Here is a 25,025-nt window from a genome sequence, read left to right as displayed (position 1 = left end):
GGGATATACATCTCCATCTTCCATGTATAGATAGTGAATGAGCGACCATACTTAAAGGACCCACATCCAACCCCAGGGATGCCAGTTTCAGCCTCTTACAGTACTATATAATACTCAGAGCATGCCTGACATCAGTCAAAATAAACACATATTTTAAGCGCACCGGCATCAACTGCGCAGGTGCATTCTGATGGATGTGGATGTATTTCATATGTTATGGAACTGTACTGCTCTCACTACTTATTGGATTGCTGTTGTCACTTACCTGATGGGCTGCACCATGTGCACAGTGAAGTATTCCTGGGAGGTGTACCTCCTAGGCCTCTATCGCAGGTCCAAAAAATACAAGGTAATGTCAATGTTCATAGACCTGGTATTACTTGTAGTTTACCACTTGATTACCTGACATTGGAAGCGTTGTGAGCCCCTGCACGTGATGGAGTGGTTCTGCTCGTTGACAAACTTGGAGCAGCCTGAAAGTGTCACCTTGCTGCACAAGGATATCTCAGGGCTCTATAAACTACTGATGAGGGACGCATGGGATGCAGTCTTCCTGGACCCTGCAACATCTGGCAAAGAGATGAGGAGCCCCCAGCACCTACTATGGACACCAATAAAACAATGGTGGTGACGTGCTCTGAAGCAGAGCGGAGGGCCAAACAAGGCTCAGCGGATAGATGCCTGGCCTACCCTATGTTCTAGGAACCTACTCACACACCCAGTATACACAACAATTCCCGCACATGATGGATATCACCACTGACTACAGCTGTGGGTGGACTAGTAACAATGGGGCGTGACAAAGAATTCATTTGAGCAAAATTTTGCACAGTCCATACGCTGACTTTGCCCCTCTCCCCTCTCTTTCCTTCCCTCTTTTCCCTTACTCCCCTCTCTTAGCATACTACATGCAGACATGGGAGCTAATAACACCAGCAGCAACAACCTCTTCTTATTTGTAACATGTCACCAGGCAACAGGAGCTGCAGTAATGCTAAATCTAGAGAACATTAGTGATGACCATGCACCCTGCTGCCTACTTGATTTTTGAGTTTTAACATCCATGTCCCCAAATCATTTAAAAAAATTTTTTTTTTACTTATATATTATTGGTTGTATGCATAAAATGATGATGTTATCTCCAAATATTAGTATTTTTCTATGTCTTGTTAAACTTCAGCAAAACAGTTTCCATTTACGTGTAGGCAGTTTGTTATCTTTAGATACGTCAACTTTAATTCTAATATTCTAATCCTTATGTAAGGTGACAGGACTAGGCCATTAATCCCCACCCTCACCTGGCTCTTTCCAGTGTTCCACATCATGGCACCACTCTTCATCCTGACCTGCTTCCCTTCAGTGACACTGAAGTCATACATCCCCACTTTTACCAGTTGTACTGTGTCATTCAGCGAGATCTGGAGGTTTAAATATTCAAACGCAGGGGGCACGTCTCCATTCTGATCAAAGAAGATTTCCTCTCCTGTGCTAGTGGTAAATCGCACATTCCTCACATAGTACAACATCTGAAATCAAAAATTAGAGGGCACAGTGAAAAATCTAATATGAACTCATAACATGAACCAAGAGAATCTTTTTCATACATGGAAATTAAATCTGCAGTTAATATCAAGGTCAGTTTGAGTTCTTCAGGCAATATTTACAACTTAACCAAATATACCTTGAATTTCTTCAAAAACACTAAGCACATTGTATTTATTTATTTATTTCCTTCCACAACTGCTGGACATGCCGCTACCACGATTGATGCTGTTCTCTCCCTTTGATGCTAACTTCATCCCTGGCTGCAATTGGTGGTGGAATGTCACTAGAGGAATCCCTGCTTGGGGATCAGATTTGCATCTATGTCCTTGATGACTGACAAAGGAATCATAATGTCATTCTCATGTTCTTAGGTTTCAACAGGTGGCTTCAGTGTAATGGACAGAAGAATGCATGCTGAAGTTTGTATCCAATTCTGGAGCTACCAACAGAACCCATCCCATCTCTACGCCACGGTGCCCACCCACATGCTTGACAGATTTCCTTATCCACTCAGAAGCAGGCATTGAAGAGGTGAGAGGGCTGCATACAAATCTAGACTGGATCCATATATAACTTCCGCATGTTTTCAGGAAGAAGGATTTACAATCCAATACTTATTGGTAAGTTGATGAAAATGTTGAGGAGGAAATGAGTCCAACCTAAGATGGACTTTGTCTACTTGCAGCACTGGACAGCAGACATACAAAGTCAATTAACCAATAAAGGAATTGTGAGCATGCTACTCACCCGTGAGGGTCTCAAGGCACTAAAAGGGGGGGTCCATAGATCTGTTTAGCCAACGAGCCAGGTCTTGAGGGTCTTCCTGAAGGCATTTAGGGAGGGGCCATATCTGATGTCTGCTTGTAGCTTGTTCCATGTCTTGGCTACAATGTGAGAGAAGGATCTTCTACCACGTGGGCAGTCGGCCACCAGGTGCTATCCCATGCAGACGGGTGGTTCCGAGGACGAGGACTTCTGTCTTCTTGGCGTTGAGCTTCAGGCAGATGTTGGTCATCAAGACTGCAAACGTCTTGCATTTCTTTATGGAAGTAGCTGCAAGGGGGCATGTAGATATTGAAGAGGGTGGGGCTCAGTGATGAACCCTGTGGGTCTCCGCAGGGGATTTACATGGGTTCGGAGGGGAATGGTGGGAGTGTGATCCATTGGCTTCTTTCAGTGAGGAATGATCGGATCCAGTCCACGGCTTTTCCTTGTATGCCTACGTCATGTTGTCTGGTGACTACAGTGTAATGGGAAACTGTGTTGAAGTCTGCTGATAGGCTGAATAGGATGAGGGCTGCAGAGTGGCCTTGGTCCAGGAGGGTACGTATGTCATCTGTGGGGGAGTAGGGAAGTCTCTGTACTGTTGTTGCTTCGGAATCCGAATTGTGACAGGTCAAGGAGAGCATTCTTTCCTGTTTACTGTTTTCTCTGCAACTTTGGCTGCGAAGGGGAAGAACGAGATGGGCCGATAGTTTTTGAGTTCAGTGGGATCAGTTGTGTGATCTTGAGAAGGGATCTGACTTTTGCACGCTTCCAGTCATCTGGAAATGTGCCTTTTTTGATAGAGGAGTTGATGGTGCATTTAAGTTTTGGTGCGATGGTGGCCGAGGCCCAGTGGTAGATGTGAAGGGAACAAGGGGCAGTAGGGGCCCCCAAGTGAATGCTTTTCATGGTCGAGGCAGTGTCTTCAGCTGTGATCGGTGTCCAATTGGAGATGGTGGGCTGGCGGGTGTTTGTGGGAGGTGGAGGGCTATCTGTGGCACCTATGTAGAAAATAGATACCTTCTCAGGGGTTCCACTGATTCTTGGTACTTTTAAACCAACAAAGAAGACATTGGCACAGAAGCTGAAATATAAAAAAAACATCTTTATTAACCTCAAATGAGGGAGAGTACGTCATACAGAAGCCTTTGTCAAACCAATGAGGCTGTCTAAGGAGTACAAAACACTGGGGCCTTCTGTATGCTTAGGGTTACTGTGTCAGCATAAGACCAAGGGGCAGTCCTGGCTCATGTAAGCATGCAAAATGCCTAAGATGGGTATGCAAGATCTGCTTTCTCAACAAAGTGGGAGGAGAGTTACTTCTACCATACAGCAGCAAAAATAGGCTGACAGTTATACTAGAGGAGCAGGTGCATTCTACTGGCTAGGCCCTTCTGAGCATGGGTAAAGGTGGAAGATGATAAATATAACTTGTTTCTAGGCAGACTACAAGATCAGTTAACACTGAGGGAGGACAGAGAACATGGCAAGCATGTGGAAGCCAATGGCAAACAAGATGGCTGCCAGAAATACAAAATGGCTTTCAGCTCATGCTAACAAATCCATCCAATCTTTAACAAATGGTCCTTTTAGCATGAGCTAAATACATTCCTATGATACAATAGGAACATAGAAAATATGTGCATATTAATTGTCATAAATTTATCAATATCCTAATTCATTGCTATGTGGGCATTTATCATTTGAAACATTTCATTAAGTGGGTACATGTATGGTATAAGCAGGAATACAAAGGGAACAAAGCATTAGGTCATAATTAACATACAAATAGCAGGAGAAAGTAATGACCACTATTACAAAGAGAATTATCATTGTTCCTAGTCCTAAGCAAAAGCAAATCCTAAAATCATCTAGTAAAACATTTCCAGGGCCCCTATGCATTTCAGAGACCATTCATTTTAATTTCAGAATAGCCAGCAACACATATCCGATTTAAAACTATTCCAATTGACACAGCACCTGTACCCTAAACTCAAGTCCTTCCCTAACTCCTGTATTGCTTTGCTGGCGCGCTGCTCATTCTTTGGGGCCACACATTGCATCCAGTGTACCCAGGTATCTCTTGACCAACAAACAAAGGAGCAAACTTGCATTCACTTTGGGACCAGGATTTAGAGGCCTGATGCTAGGATCTCTGAAGCAACCCTTGTTTCAAAAAGGGTTCCCTCAAGCAAAGCCTCCTCACCATTCTGGTTGGTCTGTGACTCTCAGCTGGGCATCAAATATTACTCCTTTCTGATTTGTGACCCCGTCTTTCACCCAAGACAGTGGCAGGGGTACACACTTTACATCCCAGGGCTTCTGCCTTCACTGATGTCCTAGTTGTCAGCAATGCCTGTGCTGGTTACCTTCACTTTGGCTTCAAGCTGTACTGGTGCTGACACTGACTCCCCAGGCTGAATCTGATGTCCGGGCCCCTCTGGCAATGGTTGTAAAGCAGCAAATATCTATTGGTGGAGAGAACAAAAGGTCTTTAGGCAAGGCACAGAAACAGTCTATCAACAGAGAGGATAGTCTCCGAATACTTCCTAATCTTGGGATGCCCCATATATTAGCAAGGCACCCAAGAACCACTTCATTTATCTATGTGAGAGTAAAAAAAAAACATCCTGGACCCATTGGCAAGTATAAGGAACTCTTTGCCAAGAGTAATACATCACCCATTCCCAAGCAGCCAATGAAGTCTGTATTCATTTGCTAAATTGTGAGGAAAAGAGAAAAACAACCCTAAATCCTTACATTGGTGTACTCCTGTGTACTAATCTGAAAACCCTAAAAAGGGAAATGTTCTACACTTTTGCTCATAAACTTTACATTACTTGTACAGGACTGCAGACACTTCTAAAATGATTCTTGTTAATGAAAGCACCTACATTGTACACTTAGAACCATGCTCTCATGTTATAGGAGCAGCAGAAAAAATCTAAAACTGCTAATTTAACAGGGGCTCTTATCTATAAAACAACATTTCCTTCAAAACATTTTTTTGCTAAGGATCACATGGGCATCTTCCCTGCGTTCTACTTTTCATGGCCCAGACTATGCAACGTCAGCTCTAATAAGGACTGTCCATTTATTTACTCAGACTAGCTAATAACAAACTAGCAATGCCCTTGCAAAACTATGTAGCATGGAATAACATACAATAATGGTGTTATCACCTTAGAATTTTAGAGCAAAAACTACCCACATCTAGCTTCCCTTAAAGGTCAAATTAGGGAACAACAATCTAGATTACTGATCCTGTCATATTTCATCAAACAGGATGGGCAGTAACACAACATATATTTGTATTAATTGTATTAATGATAACAATGTTTAAAACAGTATTACTGAATAGCCAATTACATTTCTCATTGCTATTTCACTGACAATTTATACAGGCTAAAAAACTATTCAGAAAAGGAGAGAGCAACATACATTTTACCTAGCCGTAATTTGTAGAGGAGCTAGACTCCTTCCCCCATTTTGACAGTAGGAAACCTGAAACAGGTTTCACTTCTGTCAACACTATCAACCCCAATTTGTAGCAACTGGCCATAAACAAAGTTATAGGAGGTACCTAGCACTTCTGAGGAGAACTAAAAAAACATGAATACCCAAACCCCAATCCTTTTAGCAAATGTACAAGTGAAACATAACTAAATCCCATTGGCTCAGCCCTAGTATGCACCAAACTAAAAGCATTAGTGCTGTATATATGGCCAAGCTCACATATACAATTGTATTGTGGTTTATTCATATGAGTTCCCAAAAAATGTTGCTTTTGACAACAAAAAATAAGCACAACTCCTCCTTCTTTCCCTGCGCTGCCATCTGTTCTTTCAAAAAGTTTCAGAGGTCAAAATGTCAAAGCAGACCTTGCTCTGGTAGCCCTGACAGGCTTCTAAATATAGAACTGTCTTTTAACTCTTCCCACCTGTCCTATTCTGCGTGCACATTTTCCATGCAGCTTTCCCTACTCAAAGTCACCCTGAAAACAGAAAGCTGACCCATTCCCCTGTTTGTCAGTTTAATAACTTCTGCTGTTTTTTATACATATTTTCACTTGTAAGCAGTGTGCAATACACTTGTCTAACAATATAGAAGTCAGCTATTTGTATTATACCTAAATGATTGCATTTACTGAAGCCTAAGGCACTTTAAAAGCTGCTCTGAATGAAATAAATGCTGTTTAAATAGTGGATTTTGCACAATTTCGACTTTGATATTTGGGGCACTTAAAATGAATATCCTATAATTTCTTTGCATAATAGTCATCCTCAGAATGTTCTCTACAAATCCTTAAGATTTGGGCATCAGAAATATCATGTATACCATTTATAAAAAAGAGTTTTTTACGCCTTTGGCGGAGTGAAATTTCATATGCAAAGATAACTTTTTAAAACAGCAGTCTGAAATGCAGGGTTTTACACCATGTTCTGTAGTGACACACTCCTTGGCTGAGTCAACATTCCTGTCTCTCTGTGGCCTACAATCAAAACAACAGCTGCTGCTCAGCAGTTAAAACACAGCTGTTGTAAAGCTTTTTTTAGTGTTGAAATGGAAGCACAGTGACTGAATGTTTAAAACTGAGTCATTCCAATGCATGTTCTATAATATGTTTTTTAGTTCAACAACATCCAATTTACTCAGATGATGTGTTTGCCTGTTTATATCTAACACAATGTATGTAAGGAAAATGTTGTACCATTTTATAATTATTTATTTATTGCAAAAATACACAATTTCGTTTTTTTAGGCCTATTTTATTCCTATTCAATGTGAATTCTAATTTTATCTTTTATGCATTAACAGTTTGTACAAGTGCATAGTTGCTTACTCTTATCAATCTAATAGTAACTTGTAGTTATTTAGCATATCATATGGTTCATTTCTGGATTGTTATTTAATGTTTATTTAAAAATAAAATGACATTTTGCGTAACAGACTGATGACAGCAAGAAAACACAAACACACCCATTGTGCTCATTCCAGACATATACAAAAGGGGTCATACACTCAGAATCACATAATACAGCGCGCTTAAGGCTACCAATCCTTACATAAAGAGCGCAATCAATATTTACTTACAGAAGTATCACTAATGTGAAAACCACAAACCACATAGACATTTAAACACACATTTAACCCACAGATCAACACTTAAGACAGAAACAAAGGACAGCCCAAAGACTGTACTTAAACCAAACCATTTGTAAATACTAGCTTCTCAATAGTATTCCAAAAGACTGCAAAAAAAACAGCCCAACAAACTGTTTTATTTCAAAGAAGCCAAAATACACTCAATTCACTAGCTTTGTCTGACAGAACACCAAAAAATCGCTCTGCATATCTCCATTTATAAACGTGCACAGAAAAGGATCCTTTTTTGTATTTTTGTCATATTTTAAATCCATGGGGATTCAGAATCACCAAGGAAGAAATATGTTTTTATACCTAAACCTATCTAGCTATTCCCCCAAGGAAGCTGGCTAATTTAAGTCACATATCACTATGGTACATCCAAAAATCAACACATTCTTCGATGTGTGCTTGAAACAGGCATGCCAAAAATATTGCAGAAAATGCAAATATTATAATCAAAGTAGCGTTTAAGGTACTCCTCGTACATTGCGCGGTTCAAACAAATTCAAATAGAGAAAAATCTCCTCATTACCTGCCTACATAAATTGCAATTTACATATTACATACATACTAATCAAAAATTGTCCAATGCAAATCTAAGCCACAGTAAATGTTACTAAACTACCTTACCAATCCAAGGCATCAAAACCAACAGCAAGTGCCGCAGAACAACTCTTACCAAACAAATGGTTGTCCAAATTCTAACTGCCAAGTTCTGAATGACCCAACTGTCGCTTTTTAGAATACTCACGCCAAAAAGGTTCTCAGTCAGGAGTGACTTCATGTGGAGGATCAAATTCAGGAAGATCAGAAATATACTGGGCTGCAGAGACAGAGAATCCCCAGACAATCCAGATTTTCATGGTCTGTTTGTTTACAGTGCGTACATGAGGAGGGTGCATTTTAAGGTGTCACCGGTGCTGGTGTTGGTGGTGTTGGCAGCTGGGGTGGCGATGAGGGTCTGGTGGTAGTGGAGGCAGGAAAACTTGACGGGTCATCTTTGGTGAGGGCTGTTGGCATTCTCTAAGTCTTCCATTGTTGAGTGTAAGGAGTGTGGTGGTGTTGTAGCGATGGGTAGTGGGCGGTCCAGGGTTCCTGGCACTGGCAGAGGTGAGGTCATGAAAGGGCACAGACAGTCTTGCCTTTGGCATACCTTCGGTATACCAGTGGCACACTCACTGCACATGTCCTCTGTGCAACCATGCAGCAGTCACCATTAAGTAGGGGAGGTGGGAAGGAGGAGAGGCATGCATGAGAAAAAAAAAACAGTTATGGAATTAGAGCCAGATACAGATGGGTACAATAGAAGTGGCACAACAGGGTGAGAAAAACAAACCGCTGTGAAAGGTTATAGGGGTTGCAGGTAGTCTGGTCCCAGTTGGAGTGGGCAGCAGCCTTGAACCTCCCAAGAAGAAGGTCGAGGTCTGGAGGCAAGAGACAGCACAGTAGAATTGTGGGGAGAGAGTGGACCTAGACCGAGAGATGGAAGTCGAACTCCTTAGTGTGAAAAGGTTTCAAGTTAGTCTAAGCATAGGTTTTTGCAGTGGAAAGGTTCCCTTCCAGTACACATCCTATGCTTGACTCACAGAGACTCACTTGCACTATGGTACAAAGATGTGTCTGTGGTGCACAGCAGCATATCTATGCACTGGCACTAAGGAGAGTGGAGCAGCATTTTCAGGCCACCACCCCCAGGGCTCTATGTAATTAACATTGCGGGGGCACAATGCCCCCGCAGCCCCGGGGACCGCCAACCCCTGGGATTTTTATGTTAAATAAAAAAAAACCTGTGTGGGAGGGGCTTGAACCCCTCCACATGCCCCTGGGACCGTCACCTCCCTGAGGCTCTATATTTGTAAATTGGGGTGAAGGACCCCCCAGCCCTGGGGAACACCACCCCTTGGGGCTTTGAAGAAGGTGGGAGGGGGCCACACTGCCCCCTCCTGGAGCCCTCACAGGCCCGGGGGACCACTGCCCCACAGGGCCAGCTCCTACAGTGTCCTGGGGTACCCGTCCCCATTAATCGCGTCCCTGATTTAAAAATCACGGGATGCGATTGCCGATCCCCCAAAAAAATGAAGCACTGCTCCCGCGCTTCAATTTTCATTAGCCCCCAGGGGGCCAAATCCTGGGGGCTTTATAAACATTAAGTGTGTGGGGGGCTCTATCCCCCCCACACTGACCCAGGGACCGCCAGCCCCCCCGGGCAAAGTATGTATTATAGCAGGGGCACATGGCCCCCCGCAGCCCCGGGGCTGCCAACCCCCGGAGCTTCTTTTTTTTATTTTTTAAAACCTCTATGGGTGCTCAAGCCCCCCCACACACCCGGAGACAGCCACCTCCCCGGGGTACTACATATTTAAATTGGGGGGTCCGTGACAGATCCCCCAGCCCTGGGGACCACCACCCCACAGGGCTTTTAAATATTGGGAGTGGGTCCACGTGGCCCGCTTCCTGAACCCTTGTGGTGTGCCTGGGGACCGCCACCCCCAGGGCCAGCTCCTGCAGTGTCCTGGGTGCCCACCACAGGGACACTGTAGTTTGCTATGGTAGGGCGAGAACCTCGCGGCTCCTGTCCTACCATAGCAAGCTGCTTTGGTTTTTGAAAGAGAGAGCAGGAAACCTGCTCTCTCTTTCAACAACCAAAACCGATTGCTTTTCTACATGGAGAGCAGCATGTTAGCTTCTTCCCATTCAGAACAGCAATGCCGGCTCCCGCAGGATGCTGGGAGCCGGCAGGGACCGTGGAGTGCTTGGGGACATGCCACGGAGCTGCGTTGCACAGAGTTGAAAAAAGGGGCATGACCTTTGAACACCTCTCTGCAACTCAGCTCCTTGCCGCATCCTGGAGGTACCTGATGGGCTAGTTGGCCCCTAGGGGACCTCTGGATTGAAGAGGATTTAATTCCCCAACTTAAAAAGTGCCACAGGGTGTGTTTGCACACATGTCACCTTGGGTCCTACCCCCTTCCTTCACTATTGAGCAAAATATTCCTCTAACATCAGCCCAACTACGAATTCCTATTTACTCACCTGTTATCAGGAGAGACCTCAGTACTGCATCTTTCAGCCCACTACTGATCCCGAAAAGTGATTCTAACCATAATTACAGTAACTTGCTTTCCTTCCATAGGCTAACATTGGCTGGTTTCACTTGAAAATTCTTCTAAGTGTGGAGTTTTGGAACTTTAAAGAATTCCTTACAAATGCCAATTTACTCACCTGTTATCAGGAGAGACCTCAGTGCTGCATCTTTGAGCCCAGTACTGATCCTGAAAAGTAATTCTAACCATTCTTACAGTAACTTGAATTTCCTTCCATAGGCTAACATTGACTGGTTTCACTTGGAAATTCTTCTAAGTGTGGATTTTTGGAAATTTAAAAAATTCCTCTAAAATCAGCCGAACTACGAATTCAGATTTACTCAGCTGTTATAAAGAGAGACCTCAGTGCTGCATCTTTCAGCCCTGTACTGATCCTGAAAAGTAATTTTATCCGTACTTACCAGTAACTTGAAATCATTGCCTGCTATTTATATATGTAAATTAAAAAAAAATATGTAGAAAAACAAAAATATATATCATCATTTAAATATTTTTAAAAACATTTTTTTCAATTTATATTAAAAATATGTAATGTAATTTTAAAAATAATATTTCTAAAAATAAATACTTTAAAACAATGTAGTAAATCAGTATAAAAAAATATTTACCAATTAATACATTTAAAAATGATCATTTACAAAACCTTTGAAATTCAATGAAAAAACCATAGGTTTCAGTCACGTTATAGTTAGGAATTAGCATTTAAAAAAAACCTTAGAAATTCACTAAAAAAACAAAGGTTTCAGCCTCGTTATAGTTAGAAATTTGCATTTAAAAACCTGAAAAAAACAGGTTTCACACATGTTACAGTTAGCTGGACATTTCACTCCTACAAAACCATTTAAATTCCCCCCTTATGGTTAGTTCATCTAACTATAACTCGCACACCCGCAATGCACTGCTGATGACGTCACATATTACATCACCCATGACGTGGTCAGTGACATCACTCATGACATTACTGATGACATCTCAATGGCACTGTTCGCAGAGCTACTGAGATGCTTGCAGGCCCGTAGTTCTGGGCAGGTGAGATGAACCACATTTTCATTTTGATTTCTGTGACCCTGAGTTCTCTTCTTCATCTATGTTGGATTTCATGAGCCTTCTCCCTTTTTCTTTTCTTTTTGTTAGTTCCAAAAATTATCCCCAAATTGTCCTTCAGGTGGGTTACTAAGCCAGCACCGGCCAATAAGTGAGGGACGTGATTTGTTTTGAAACCGTCCCAAGTATATAATTGGTCTGTGAGTATTTATTTAGGTATTCTCACAATCCTTTGATCGATTTAATTTCTGGTTTGGTCTGGTTTCTGATAATCCTTTCACTTGTTTATGAGTACTTTGGATTGATTCCAAATTCATGAAGTAATTAACTCTTCCCTTGGCCTCAAGTGCATTTGTAGTCTAAAGAGGTTTACTTTTAGTGAGCAAGTATGATTCCTTTGGATATTTTCAACTAAGGGCCTCCGTGCTATGAGAAATTGATGCAAGCACTGATGGTGGATTATATATGGCGTCGTAGAAGTGGTGCAGTGAAATCTTTTCTCACTTCTATGAGGCTCCCTTACATTGTAATACCCAACCTCCATACATTATACCTGATGCAGGAATAATGCGGCATAGGGCTTTACAAGGTGACGCATCTCCCTAGATGCATCACATTGTAAATGGGCCACAATGTGGGTATTGTTTACACTGTATTTGCATCACAAACAAAAGTGATGGAAAAGCGGCACAAAAGTGTTGCAGGGGGCTTGTTAATCTGCTCACTAGTTGGGCCTGTGTGTGTCGGGTAAGGGATGTAGGGCCATAGACACTACATTCAGGAAACTGTGTGCCTTTGTCATACTGTTTTTTTGCTAGAAATGCTTCAGTAAGTGAGTCGACCTGATTGGGTCGACAACTGCCTTAGTTGCTGCCATAGCAGGTAGTCCTGCTTTTGCACTTGCTAGATAGTCTAATGGAGACTACCATCATTACTATGGCCAATCAAGGCCACTGCAGCAGGGTCTGTACCTCTTTAAAAGTATCAGGGCCACTGCTCACCACTGTGCTGGGCAGCTACATGTACAGAGACCTGAGCCAAGCCTAGCCTTCTTGGTAGCCTCTACATCTGCCCCTGGGATGTGGCCAAACTGCCAGATCCTCACTGAGCCTCTAAGTGAAGAACATTGAAACGTGTGAACATGGTGCACAATTGACCTGTGAGGAATCTGAAACTGTGCATAAGCTTGACTCATGAGGTAAAGTAAGTAAGTAATACATACTTTAATTGGGCCATAGGCCATCAAAGTAACACAAGAACAAATTTAAAAAAACAGTACATCGTTTTGTAAACAGTACAACAAGCTTGGTTAAAAAGTTACATAAACTACTACTCTAAGTCAGATTACACAAAAAATGCACCAATACGCAGCCAGAGACAAAAACTTGAGGATAGGATTCATACATAACACAATTAGGCCATATAACAATCAAAAGATGCTACATGAATTAATACAATTAAAACTCATTACATACAGAGTAAAAGCTTGTGCATCAATTGTCTAGTAATAACTGCATTGATTTAACATAACTAGCAGAAAGTGGACAAGGCTCTTGTGTCCTAGCAGAAGTACAAATGCGCACCCTACAGGGCCCTACAAGACAGGCAAATAAAATGTGCTACATTATGAAAAGTAGGGCAAATTGTGGTCCTAAGCAATCACATTTGCACATTAACTAGATATAGGACTCTATATCTCAATGGACATGTGGGCAGAATGTAGGAAGGCAGCTGCATGGCTAACACAGGCACCTAGTGTAGTTGCAGGTACAAATGCACCCTCGTCCATAATCAACACTAGGTACAGCAAAGTTATAAAACACTTAAAGAGAAATTAACTAGCCCAAGTTTTTCTGAACATCTTCAGAACCTAAGGAATCTGCACATGCCTATTTTGAGAGTGTAATGCAAGTGTACAAGGAGCATAGCAGAATGAAAAACAAGCTTAGAAACAACATAATAGGGTTCAGCGATTACTTTCTACAGGACTGTGACCCAAATGAGTAATCAGATCATCCAAGGTGTCCTTTGCTGGCAGAGCAAACCACTTGAAGAGATTCTGCCATATCAGAAATATTGTAGTGACATGCCGGAAGCGAAGACAAGGAGTGTTGGACCTGGCATCATTGGCGTGGGTCTCACTTCCATTTTCACTGTGTTCTCCTCTGTTTTTGCTGGTATTAGATGCTCTGGGTGCTGTGCCACTGCCATTCAGTGCCACATCACAAATGTTCCCTGTGTAAATATGACTGTGAACTGGTATATCTCTGATTGGCTTATTTTGTTTACCTGCTAGTCCCTAGTAGTGTGGCCTGTGTGTGCCCAGGGGTGGTAACCCAAATGCTGCTGGTAGGCCTACAGCGCTGGTTTGCGTCACCCGCAGAAGCAGCTTGTAAAGTGTTCCTCAGACTTGCCACTGCAGTGTATGTGTGCAGTCCAGAACTGTCATCTTGGCTGTGAAGTGCCCACACGTCCCAGCCCCTGAAGCTTTCCATAGCATCATGCCAGTCACCCCTATGGTGGGTGCATTGTGTGTGTAAGGTAGGACATGGCTTGATATGTGTGCATGTCCTTGTAGTGAATCGCCCTCCATTTTGTTTTTCACTGCTGCAATACTACCTGTTCTCCCTTGGCTAGAATGGGCAGACTGGCTATCACATTGTATAGTCCTGTCTGACTCAGGGAACATGGTAGAAATTTGAGTTTAATATGCCTGAACTCAGGATGATAAAATACATATTTTAGTGAAGTTGGTATTAACATTCCATGTTTGAAAATACCACTTTTAGAAAGTAGGTATTTTCTTGCCTAAGCCTCCAGTGTGTTCTGCTGTTATGTGTATTGGCTGTCCGGGTTTAGAGGGGCAAGGCAGGCTGGGTCAGACCTGGGTTGAATAGTCTCTAGTCACTGAACCCAGCCAGAACCAGTTCTGCTCAGGCCTGGATCACTTTGTTTACCAGGCTGCATCCGTCCCTTCAAAAAGAGGGGGTCTACCATCAGACGCACAGTAGTAGGTGGAGCCATTGAGTACTGGGGAGGGGTAGCTCCTTGACCTGAATAGGACTGTGCCTGGCAAGGTGAAATCTGGCTCCACCTACTACTGTGTGTCTGATGGTAGACCCCCTCTTTTTGAAAGGACGGATGCAGCCTGGTAAACAAAGTGCTCCAGGCCTGAGCAGAACTGGTTCTGGCTGGGTTCAGTGACTAGAGACTTTTGAGAACAAAGACTTTTTGGGTATGAATATCTGTGTCCAAAACCCTGATTTTTGTATTGCTCCTGGATGTCAAGAGGAACCTCTGTCTGTGTTACTGAAGAAATCTTGAGGAGAGAACTGTTCTTGTGCTTGCGTTCTGTTTCTTTTATTGGCCTGCATTAATTCTCCTAGGACTTGGAAAGAGAGGGTAGGGACTTTTTGAGAGACTTTTATTTTGCTAAGCAATCACCCAAGGGCTAGAAGAGAGGTAGCCTCCTGCTGGAGTCACAGGCACATCTGACTCCCCCACCAGCCTCCTGATTCCTCCCAGTGAGGATTTCTATCTGCAGGTGAGGCTCCTGTGAGTTCCAAGGCCTCTAGTTCTAGTACAGAGAAGAGAGTGCTGAAAATCGTCTCTAACGCCATTTGCGAGCCGCCGCAGCTGAAGAGCGTAAGAAAAATCATTGCACTGCTGCTGCCGAGCGCTCGGAAGAACCTCCTTCTTAAAAAACAGATATAATCTGACAACAGATTCTGTCATTTGTAGCCGTAACTCTGCATCAGCTGTTTGGATCTCAAAGTGGCAAAGGCGTGAAATTCCGTTCCACTCCCAGAGTTTGAGGAGTTTTCCCACTCCATACTCACCAATGTTACGTTGGCAAGTGCAAGCGAGGAAAATCTTACTCCAGACCATTGCTCTGGAAGATTTCTCAATGGGGACGGTTGGGTATGGTCGCCACCTCTTGCATTTAGAATCCTTCGGTTCATGTTGAAGAAGCCGCCACTCGAGTAGAACATCGACTCAAGTGGCACTGCTCTTGGTGTCATTCGTGCTGATTTTACAAAATGGGACAATCACCCAGCACAACAAATCTGTACAAACAGCACAACACCCAAGGAGGTTCTTCTATCATGGGTCACCGGGGGCTCAGGAATTTTGAGGTGCTCCTTTACCACTTTAAAAGTCTCTCTAGCAGATTTGGAGGAACTTTTTATTCTTTCCTCGAAAAATTGGGCCTTAGCACACCGAAGAGCGTTTTTATATGCTCTAATTGCTGCGCGATATTCCTCCCGACTAACCACCCCCCAATCTTTCCTCCAAGCCCCCTCTAACTTCTTACATCTCCTTTCCTAAGGATTCGCAGATCCTGTGAATACCATGGGGCAGAACCCATTCTCATTTCCCTCTTTGCCACTCTCTTTTTCGGGAGGATGGCATCCAGGGAATTGGTCACCCACAGATCAAAATCCGCATCAGCCACTACCGGGTCCGAGGCTAGGAGAGGACACGAGTCCTCAAGTTTGGCGATCCAGTTATCCACTGATAACCTGTACCAAGCCCTTTCCAAGGTATAAACCCTTGGAGAAGGGGCGGTTCTTGGATCAACTTGCAAGATTACCGGGACCAAGAAATGGTCTGACCACAGGGCAAGCGGGCAGGGCCCTAAGGTCCGGGATATTCGAGAAGATGGGATCGAGGAGGTGGCTCTTGGTATGCAAGGCTCCTGGGTTGCTTAGACTAAGATTATATGCATTTATATCACACTGCAGATCAGCAGCCACTAAGTCTGCCGGGTCATTGACGTGGAGATTCAGGTCCCCTAACACCATAAAATTAGTCGTGGAAGAGGCCAAAAGCGTGACTGTTTCCATTAGGGAGCTAGCAAAGCTGCCCATGCCCCCTGGAGGTCGGTATATCAGAATGCCTGACACTGTTACCATAGGGGACGTCCGCAGTGAGAACTGGCAGCTCTCACAGTCCTGAACATCACTATTCTGGGCCGTGCACACAAACATGTCTCTATATATAATAGCAATGCCGCCCCCGCCCCACAGGTCTATCCAGGTGGTATATTTGAAAACCTGGGGGGAGGGCACGAACTATGTCTGCACCAGAACTGGCTGTAATCCAAGTTTCCGTCAGAAACAGGATGTCCAGATCATGGTCTTGTATCAAGAAGTTGATTTCGAGAGCATGGCACGGGAGGGATCTACAATTCAGCAGGGCCATCGACAGGGCGTTCTTTCCCTTGTCAGGTTGGATCAGCTGACATATCCTACACGCAGAAAAAGGTTTAGATCCTTTATAGATGTACTTACACGATACATTTTTAGGAGCGCGCAGCGACATGATGTCCTCTCGAGAGTATGTTATCCGCATTTCTGGAGTTTGAACCAAGAATCCTGGCCCTAGGCCCGTCTGGGCCTGGACGGGCACAGACGGCTGGACTCTGGCGTGACTCCGGCGGTGATCCGGCATTCCCGCTGCGCGTGACTGCTGCGCGTAAGCATGACCTCCTTAATAGGAGGTCGAGCGTCCTTGGGCGCTAGAACGTGCAACTACACGCCCGGCGTCCTTCCCTCACTCAATATGGCCGCCAAAATGGCGAGAGGCAGTGACAAGGGACCCGCAAAGCGCGGTCAGTTCAATTATTATGGTGCAAGTATGAGGGGAGCAGCCTAAAAACAGGGAAGAACAATAGGTCCCAAACTATATCTTTGTGGCAAAGCCTTTACTGAGGCTGATGCACACTGATGTCAATGACCTGGTACCAGAAGCTCACAAAGTTACTTTGCAGCTCACCTGCTCTCCGAATGCTACATTATGCTGAAAGTGTTCTCTTACCATATAAGAGAAGGGTGTGCTCTGTCTGTACTAAGCCAAGGATAGGGGGAGATGAAGGCTCTCACTGAAAAGTTTTCAGTGACTCTTGGTCATGTTGTAGCAGAATGACCTGGTTGCCTCAAAGGGGTTGCTGTGGTGAGGCTTATCATTCATCAAACTGAAGGGATAGTGATGACTTATCCACGGATTGTTTAGGTCCCCCACTTGTCTGAAATGCTCACAATGTGCACACATAATCAGCATTGGATGTATGACAGTACAACGTGATCATTTTAATTGCGGTACTTTACATTGCGGTTTTCACAACACAAGTCATTGGAGGGCGCTGGATTGAGGATTAATATGATTTTCTATTCCAACTCCAGCCCAGGTAACAGTAGGGAAGGTGTTGGCATAGAAAATCACACTATTCCTTAACATGGAGCGCCATCCAGTGCAAGTCGTAGTAATGACTTGCGTTGTAATGGCTGCGTGATAAAGTTCATGCGGTGTAAACACCACGTTGTAAACGATGTTTCCCCACGGCATCTGACCAACTATCTTTTTACCCGCTATGTGAGAATCATGCTTGTAGCCAAAACTATCTCTATCAGGAGATGTAACACACTAACCTCAGCTTCTCCTGGTCCAACCCCAGAGGAAGCCGATGGGAGTGACTTTGACAATGACTTTGTTAGTGTTACCAAATTGTGCACAGAAGAGAGACCCAACATATTGGATGTACCCCCTCCCTGTTTCTGATCACACCCTTTTTATTGATGGGTTTTGTTTGGAGACTAACATAGTGTTTTGAGAGCTGCCTATGCTGTATTCACACTAAGTGGGGTTGTGGACATGTCATGTCACATCTGCACAAGTAGCTGAACTAATTTCCCTTACCAAAGCCTGTTGTACTTTGGCAGCATCACAAGTCACATTTATATTGCAGCCAGTGTTGGTTCAGAGTTGTGCATGATTGTGTACATTTGTGATCATGTAAGGATTGCAACTGGGCTTCAAGTGCTCCTCTGGGTCCGCCATTAGGCATGGACTGTACTTCTTCAATCTATTGGAAGTTTTACAATCGCCGAAGGAAATAGCAGCGGAGAAATGAGCTTCACAGAAGAGTGGCGACGACTTTGTCATCAGCGGCAATCATTATGCAGACTAAATTGCCTGATATTGCAATCTTCCTGCTCTTTTCACACGGATGAGCCACATAATTCAGAGGAAGAAACTGTGTCAAAATGCTGCTTAATACTGCACACAATTTCAATGAACTAAGAGAATTGCAACATGCTGCCCCCAAAGTAGAGACAGCTAAGTGTGAGAGGATGGGGTTTGCGAGAGATGGAAAGCCTGTCCTCCCTGATTCAATGTTGCCTTCTATGGTACAGCACATGCAGGGCATCACACATGTGGGGAGAGAGCCTCAACTTCCAAGTTGGACTGGTACAATCCTCATTTCCAATCAATGACAGAAAGTCTGTGTCAGCTTTGCGCTGTCAACCAGAAGCAAAAGGTGTTAACAATGTTGGTGACCATGAGCCTCGTAGGAAAGTGCACTGCTCCCTTGAACCATCTTCAGTTCAATTTTTATGGAAATCTCCTGATGTAATCAGTTGAGGTGTATCTTTGTCATTCTCACAATGGGTTCCGGCATTCCACACCAAGGGATGTGAAAGTCTAACTGTTGCTAAACTATTGCTGCATGAGTTAATACTAAGTTTCAAGATGTCAGTTCATCTCAATTCGGATCAAGGAACTCACTTAAAAAATGAGATAATGTAGAACTTTTGCAGGGTACTAGGAATTGACCAGAGATTCCACTGTAGTTACAAGTTGTGCCTGGAGTACCCTTGGAAAGAGAGAAATGGAACCAGCATCCTCTAAGTCATCGAGAGTTAGGGTAAAAGTCAGAGGATGTTGGAGCATTAGGCCTCCAGTTGGCACAGAATAGTGACAGTGGGTTTAAAGCTTAAAGGACAATATGCTCCAATCTAAGATTCCGATATTTACTTGATCTGATTTGAGTTAACATAGTGCAGCAACACTGCAAATTGTTGCTTGTAGTTTTGGCGGTAGCCTTTTATGTTTTTATGACTGGATGGATGTTAGATATTTATCTACTGAGTGGTAACTTCTTGCATATCACAATGAAGAGTTCAGTTAAACTTGTTGTCAATAAACCAGTAAACGAAAACAAAGTTTCATGCATTGGACAACAGTGAGAGTATTTTAGCTACAGTGTAGAAAACTGTTATGTGTGTTCTTACCTTTCCAGCCCTGCAGATGAAGGGGCAGCATGTATTAATTAAGTCCTGTCCTGCACATTTTTATGCTCTCAATTTTTGAACCTTTATTATAAACAAAACTAAGCTATCTTGGAAAGTATAACAAATGTGAATGATGTAAATATGTATTTCTTGGCTACTAAACATGTTCATCACTCTTACAAGGCCTTTAAATCAATGGATCGATCAGTGTGAGTACATGATGAATGTATTCACTCTTATAACTAATATGAGCGCTACTCACTAAAGCATGCATGATGTAACATGTAGAATTGATAAGGATGTCAGAGTATTTATAGATTTACTGAATGAGAGGATACGAGTCGATGAAGAGAAAGAGGATAAGAAATCTACTGCAGAACACAATATTGGGAAGGGTGAGGAGATTTTAAATGAACCTCCCCCAAGATTGAGTATTGAGAGTGTGAAGAATTTATAAGGAAGAAGGAGGGAAACAACACTGTCTAGAAATGTGAGTAGAATGAACATGGGCATTAATATTTAGTTAGAGGCATTTTCTGTTACCACACAACTGGGTAGGTAGTTGTAATGCAGTTCAAGTTTTCTCCAGAATCTATCACATTAACATGCTTGATTTGCCTCTTGATTGCTGCAGTAACAGAGTAAATGGAGCTTTGATCCGATACTTAGTGACATCTTTAGAGCTCTTATATCATCTTATATCTTATATCATCAATAGGATTTGCATGGAACTATGTTAAGTTTGAAGCTCTCTTCTTTAGTAGATTGGTTTGCTTCTAACATCATTGGAGCATTAATAGTTTTAAATCAGATTTTCTCCTTGCAATGAAGGCTGAAGTTTGCAAAGTGATTCATGCGTATACATTCTGTGCATATATAAGCAGCTTCACAGCTACATAGCTAATACTGCAAACATAACACAGGAACTGACATAATTAGAAGGGATAGGTGCCTGGGAAGGAATAGTGTCTCCATTTAAATCCGTTGGGAGAAGTTTTGCAACGATAGGGGAGTGGCTTGGAAGCGTAGGTGGAGTAATACTAAAATTGGTTTTACCCCTTCTCTTGGCCATACTATTTCTGCATTGCACGTGTGCTTGCTTCCTTCAAATTTTACAAGATATTTTATTCAAGCAATGCTGTGGACTTGAGTATAAGAAGCTGTAAGCAACAAGAGGAAAAAACAGGAAGAGAGTTGATGCAAAGTTGAAGAGGCGCAAAGTGATCTCTATGATATGGTGAAGGATCTGGGAGAATGTAAGAAGAAGAACCCGAAGTTGTTGAACTCTGTACTCAAATACCAGTATATTTTTATGAACTAGAAGTCATCAGAGGGGGAGTTGTGGGAGCTGTTTTTTCCTCTTCTTCACTTCATATACATTTAAAAAGGAGCTTACACTAACAGAAACTGTGTTTACACTCGCCTCCATCTTGAATTGGTGTCATAGAACGCCATCGGATGACTAGTACTGTTATTTCTTGTCTAAATACAGAATTCAAAACGTTTCACAAATAAATGGAGAACATTCTCAGTGGTTTCCCACTGTGCTGTCCCAGAGTATCCATGTACAATGTATCAGCCATCAGGCTTGAAGACACTTCAAAGGTATTCAGCAGTAAAATGTTTCTTCTTGTTTGATCCTCATTGGTGCATTCTTTGAGGACCATGGATTTGTGTAGTAATGAATGACCACCATTAAAATGAAATGAAATGAAATGAAGAAGGTTCTTAATAAAGTGCACTGTGACCAAACGGCTTCCTGGCGCTAGAAAAGAGGACTGAGGGGGGTGGAAAGTGCCAAGAGTGCTTTAACAGGAGTACGCAGTAGAAAACAAATGGGTCTTAAGGCCCTGCGGAACTGAGAGTAAATGGTGATTGATCTGATTGACAAAGAAAGACTGTTCCAGAAGGAGGGACATAATACAGAAAATCTTGTTCAACGTCCTGTAAAAGTAGAGAAGAACTGAGGGGCAATGTGGTAGATAGCGATGCAAATCATAAATCAGGTTCATGAACGTCAGGCAAGGAATCTTTGAATGTGAATGTGTCTTCGCGGCTCCATAAACCTGGAGTAAAGCAGCACAGCACAAATCGCTGCATTGCCTACTCTGCCTTTGGAAGGCTTCCCATGGGGTTTCCAATGCACCCCCTGAAGATTTTGATGCATTTTCTAATTTACCGGAATTGGTAAACCTGAAATGCACCAAAAAGGTATGCCCTCCCAGGAGAGGAGTAATAAGGTGAAATATCTTTATTTTTCCTCATTACTTCCACATCCTGTGTGAGCTGCATTTTGCAGCACATATAGAAAGAGGAATGTGCCTGCCAGGAATAATCCTGCACGCAACAGAGGCACGCTTGAACCACGGTGCAAGGGTGCCTGCATTGAACCACGGTGCAAGGGTGCCTGCATTGAACCACGGTGCAAGGGTGCCTGCATTGAACCACGGTGCAAGGGTGCCTGCGTTGAACCACGGTGCAAGGGTGCCTGCTATGAACCACGGTGCAAGGGTGCCTGCATTGAACCACGGTTCAAGGGTGCCTGCTATGAACCACGGTGCAAGGGGGCCTGCATTGAACCACGGTGCAAGGGTGCCTGCATTGAACCACTGTGCAAGGGTGCCTGCATTGAACCACGGTGCAAGGGTGCCTGCATTGAACCACGGTGCAAGGGTGCCTGCGTTGAACCACGGTGCAAGGGTGCCTGCATTGAACCACGGTGCAAGGGTGCCTGCATTGAACCACGGTGCAAGGGTGCCTGCATTGAACCACAGAGCAAGGGTGCCTGCATTGAACCACGGTGCAAGGGTGCCTGCGTTGAACTATGGTGCAAGGGTGCCTGCGTTGAACCACGGTGCAAGGTGCCTGCATTGAACCACGGTGCAAGGGTGCCTGCGTTGAACCACGGTGCAAGGGTGCCTGCATTGAACCACGGTGCAAGGGTGCCTGCGTTGAACCACGGTGCAAGGATGCCTGCATTGAACCACGGTGCAAGGGTGCCTGCATTGAACCACGGTGCAAGGGTGCCTGCATTGAACCACGGTGCAAGGGTGCCTGCGTTGAACCACGGTGCAAGGGTGCCTGTGTTGAACCACGGTGCAAGGGTGCCTGCATTGAACCACGGTGCAAGGGTGCCTGCATTGAACCACGGTGCAAGGGTGCCTGCATTTAACCACGGTGCAAGGGTGCCTGCGTTGAACCACGGTGCAAGGGTGCCTGCATTGAACCACAGTGCAAAAGTGCCTGCGTTGAACCACGGTGCAAGGGTGCCTGCATTGAAACACGGTGCAAGGGTGCCTGCATTGAACCACGGTGCAAGGGTGCCTGCATTGAACCACGGTGCAAGGGTGCCTGCGTTGAACCACGGTGCAAGGGTGCCTGCGTTGAACCACGGTGCAAGGGTGCCTGCATTGAACCACGGTGCAAGGGTGCCTGCATTGAACCACAGTGCAAGGGTGCCTGCGTTGAACCACGGTGCAAGGGTGCCTGCGTTGAACCACGGTGCAAGGGTGCCTGCATTGAACCACGGTGCAAGGGTGCCTGCGTTGAACCACGGTGCAAGGGTGCCTGCGTTGAACCACGGTGCAAGGGTGCCTGCATTGATCCAGGGTGCAAGGGTGCCTGCATTGACCCTTAGTTGCCATAGGGGCACCAGAGCATGGGAAAAAGCAGGAATGTATAGTGTTGACTGAACTAATGTGTATTTCTATCCTTTGCGTGTCGTGCAGTGCAGTGCAGCAAGGCGGCCAACTGTGCTGCAATGACACGTTTGTAAATCTACCCCTGACTTTCCTCTGTATCTGGAAACCCCATGTCCCATTCTTAGATCGCCAATCTATGCCAGATGTTCTATAGATTTTTTCTTTGTACCTGAACTATACACTTTGCTACTAAAAGTGTTGATGGCATATTTCTTGTTTTTTTACTATTAACTTCTTACATAATTAATGCAATTTTAACCTTTGCCTGTCATTCTTTCAGAATGCTACAGACCAGGGGGCATAATATCAAGGGGGTTTATCTCCGCTTTTTTGGCTTTAAAAGCCAAGAAAGCAGAGATAAAATTATCTCCCTATTACCTAGCTGTCGCTAACACCAGTTAGCAACAGCTAGTAGGAGATAGCGACCATCTTGGGCCCCACTTTGCATGTCAGTGATATTTATCACTAATGACATGCAAAGTGGGCGTGCCAAGATGTTAGCGACTGGAAACAGTTGCTAACATCGCTATCTCCTATTACCAACTTTTGGAGATATTCGCGCTAAGCGCGAATATCTCCAAAAGCTAACACCTGCCCTGAGCAGTTCTTAGCCATGTTATCCAATGGCAGGTGGATAACATGGCTAAGAGCATTAGCTCGCGAATGCATGAATATCGCTGACTTTTCAGCGATATTCATGCATTGCAGCCGATTTTTATCGCATTATCTGTGATAAAAATCGCCGCAGCTCGGCGATAATATTTTCACGCTAACCAAGCAATAGCAATAATTATCGCTATTGCTTAGTAATATGCCCCCTGATTATCCGAATTGACCTATATGTATTTGAGTTGGGTCCTGTCAGAGAGCACTATAATCCGTATAAGGAATACCCCGCTCCCAGTCCTAGTCATTGGTATGCCTTGGCTTGATAATTGAAGACTGGCCTGCGCACCGACGCTAACACTACTGTTATGAAAGTCCTCATTATTTGGTTAGAAACATATTGCAGTGTTTTTGCGATTGGTCTCTCATATCCGCTTACCTGCCATGGTTTCAGATGTTCCACATCCGCACAGCTGGCATTCAGGAAGGGTCCCTTCCCAGGTTTACACAACATCATGTCCTGCAGAGCCCATGCCAGGGCATACACGGCCAGGTAGTTTTGATAAGTCTAACTCATATCAGACAATACAAACATTGACTCCAGGTCATCCGACACCTCTTTGCCTGTGCAGTACTGCTTCTCACCTGGTGATTCTCCGGTGATTGGTACAATAGAGGTGGCATTGCTCGGCCACTTGCAGCCAAAGGCTTCCTCCCAGAAAGAATGGATGAAAATGTCTTCTGGGTACCTGGAGGGGTGAAGACTCTCTATAAATATCTTCAGATTTGGCATTTGTGGGGCATTTAGCACGAATATCAGGGAGCCATTCAGTATTCTCAAAGAGGTCATTGGAAAATATCCAGGAGTTAGAACAAAAGCAGTTGGAAAAATCCAGGTTATATCAGTTATATTGAGGTCGATCAGCTCCTGTAGAAGAGGCTTGATGTCCAGCTCGAAACAATCACATACGATAACCCTGGCGGATGAGCTCCTTATTCTTTGAGCAATGGACCTCATCCTTTTCTTGGAGTAAGAG

At 43.9% G+C, this 25,025-nt stretch overlaps 1 protein-coding gene across 1 annotated transcript in view; it reads right to left on the bottom strand.

Annotated features, from left to right (window-relative positions):
* Positions 1 to 24,502, bottom strand: part of LOC147718195 (extracellular calcium-sensing receptor-like) — a 73,081-nt gene extending 48,579 nt beyond the window's left edge. The window contains exons 1-2 of the mRNA XM_086967159.1: positions 24,428 to 24,502; positions 1,299 to 1,526 (exon numbers count right to left, since the gene is read on the bottom strand). Of these exons, the coding sequence (XP_086823285.1) occupies positions 1,299 to 1,526; positions 24,428 to 24,502 (303 nt within the window). The remainder of the gene's footprint in view (positions 1 to 1,298; positions 1,527 to 24,427) is intronic.
* Positions 24,503 to 25,025: the final 523 nt, after the last annotated feature.

The sequence above is a fragment of the Lissotriton vulgaris genome, chromosome 4_1 (assembly GCF_964263255.1).
Source record: "Lissotriton vulgaris chromosome 4_1, aLisVul1.2, whole genome shotgun sequence".
NCBI lineage: Eukaryota > Metazoa > Chordata > Amphibia > Caudata > Salamandridae > Lissotriton > Lissotriton vulgaris.
Note: the sequence above shows the minus strand (reverse complement) of the source record. Positions and strands in the feature narration are given on the sequence as shown.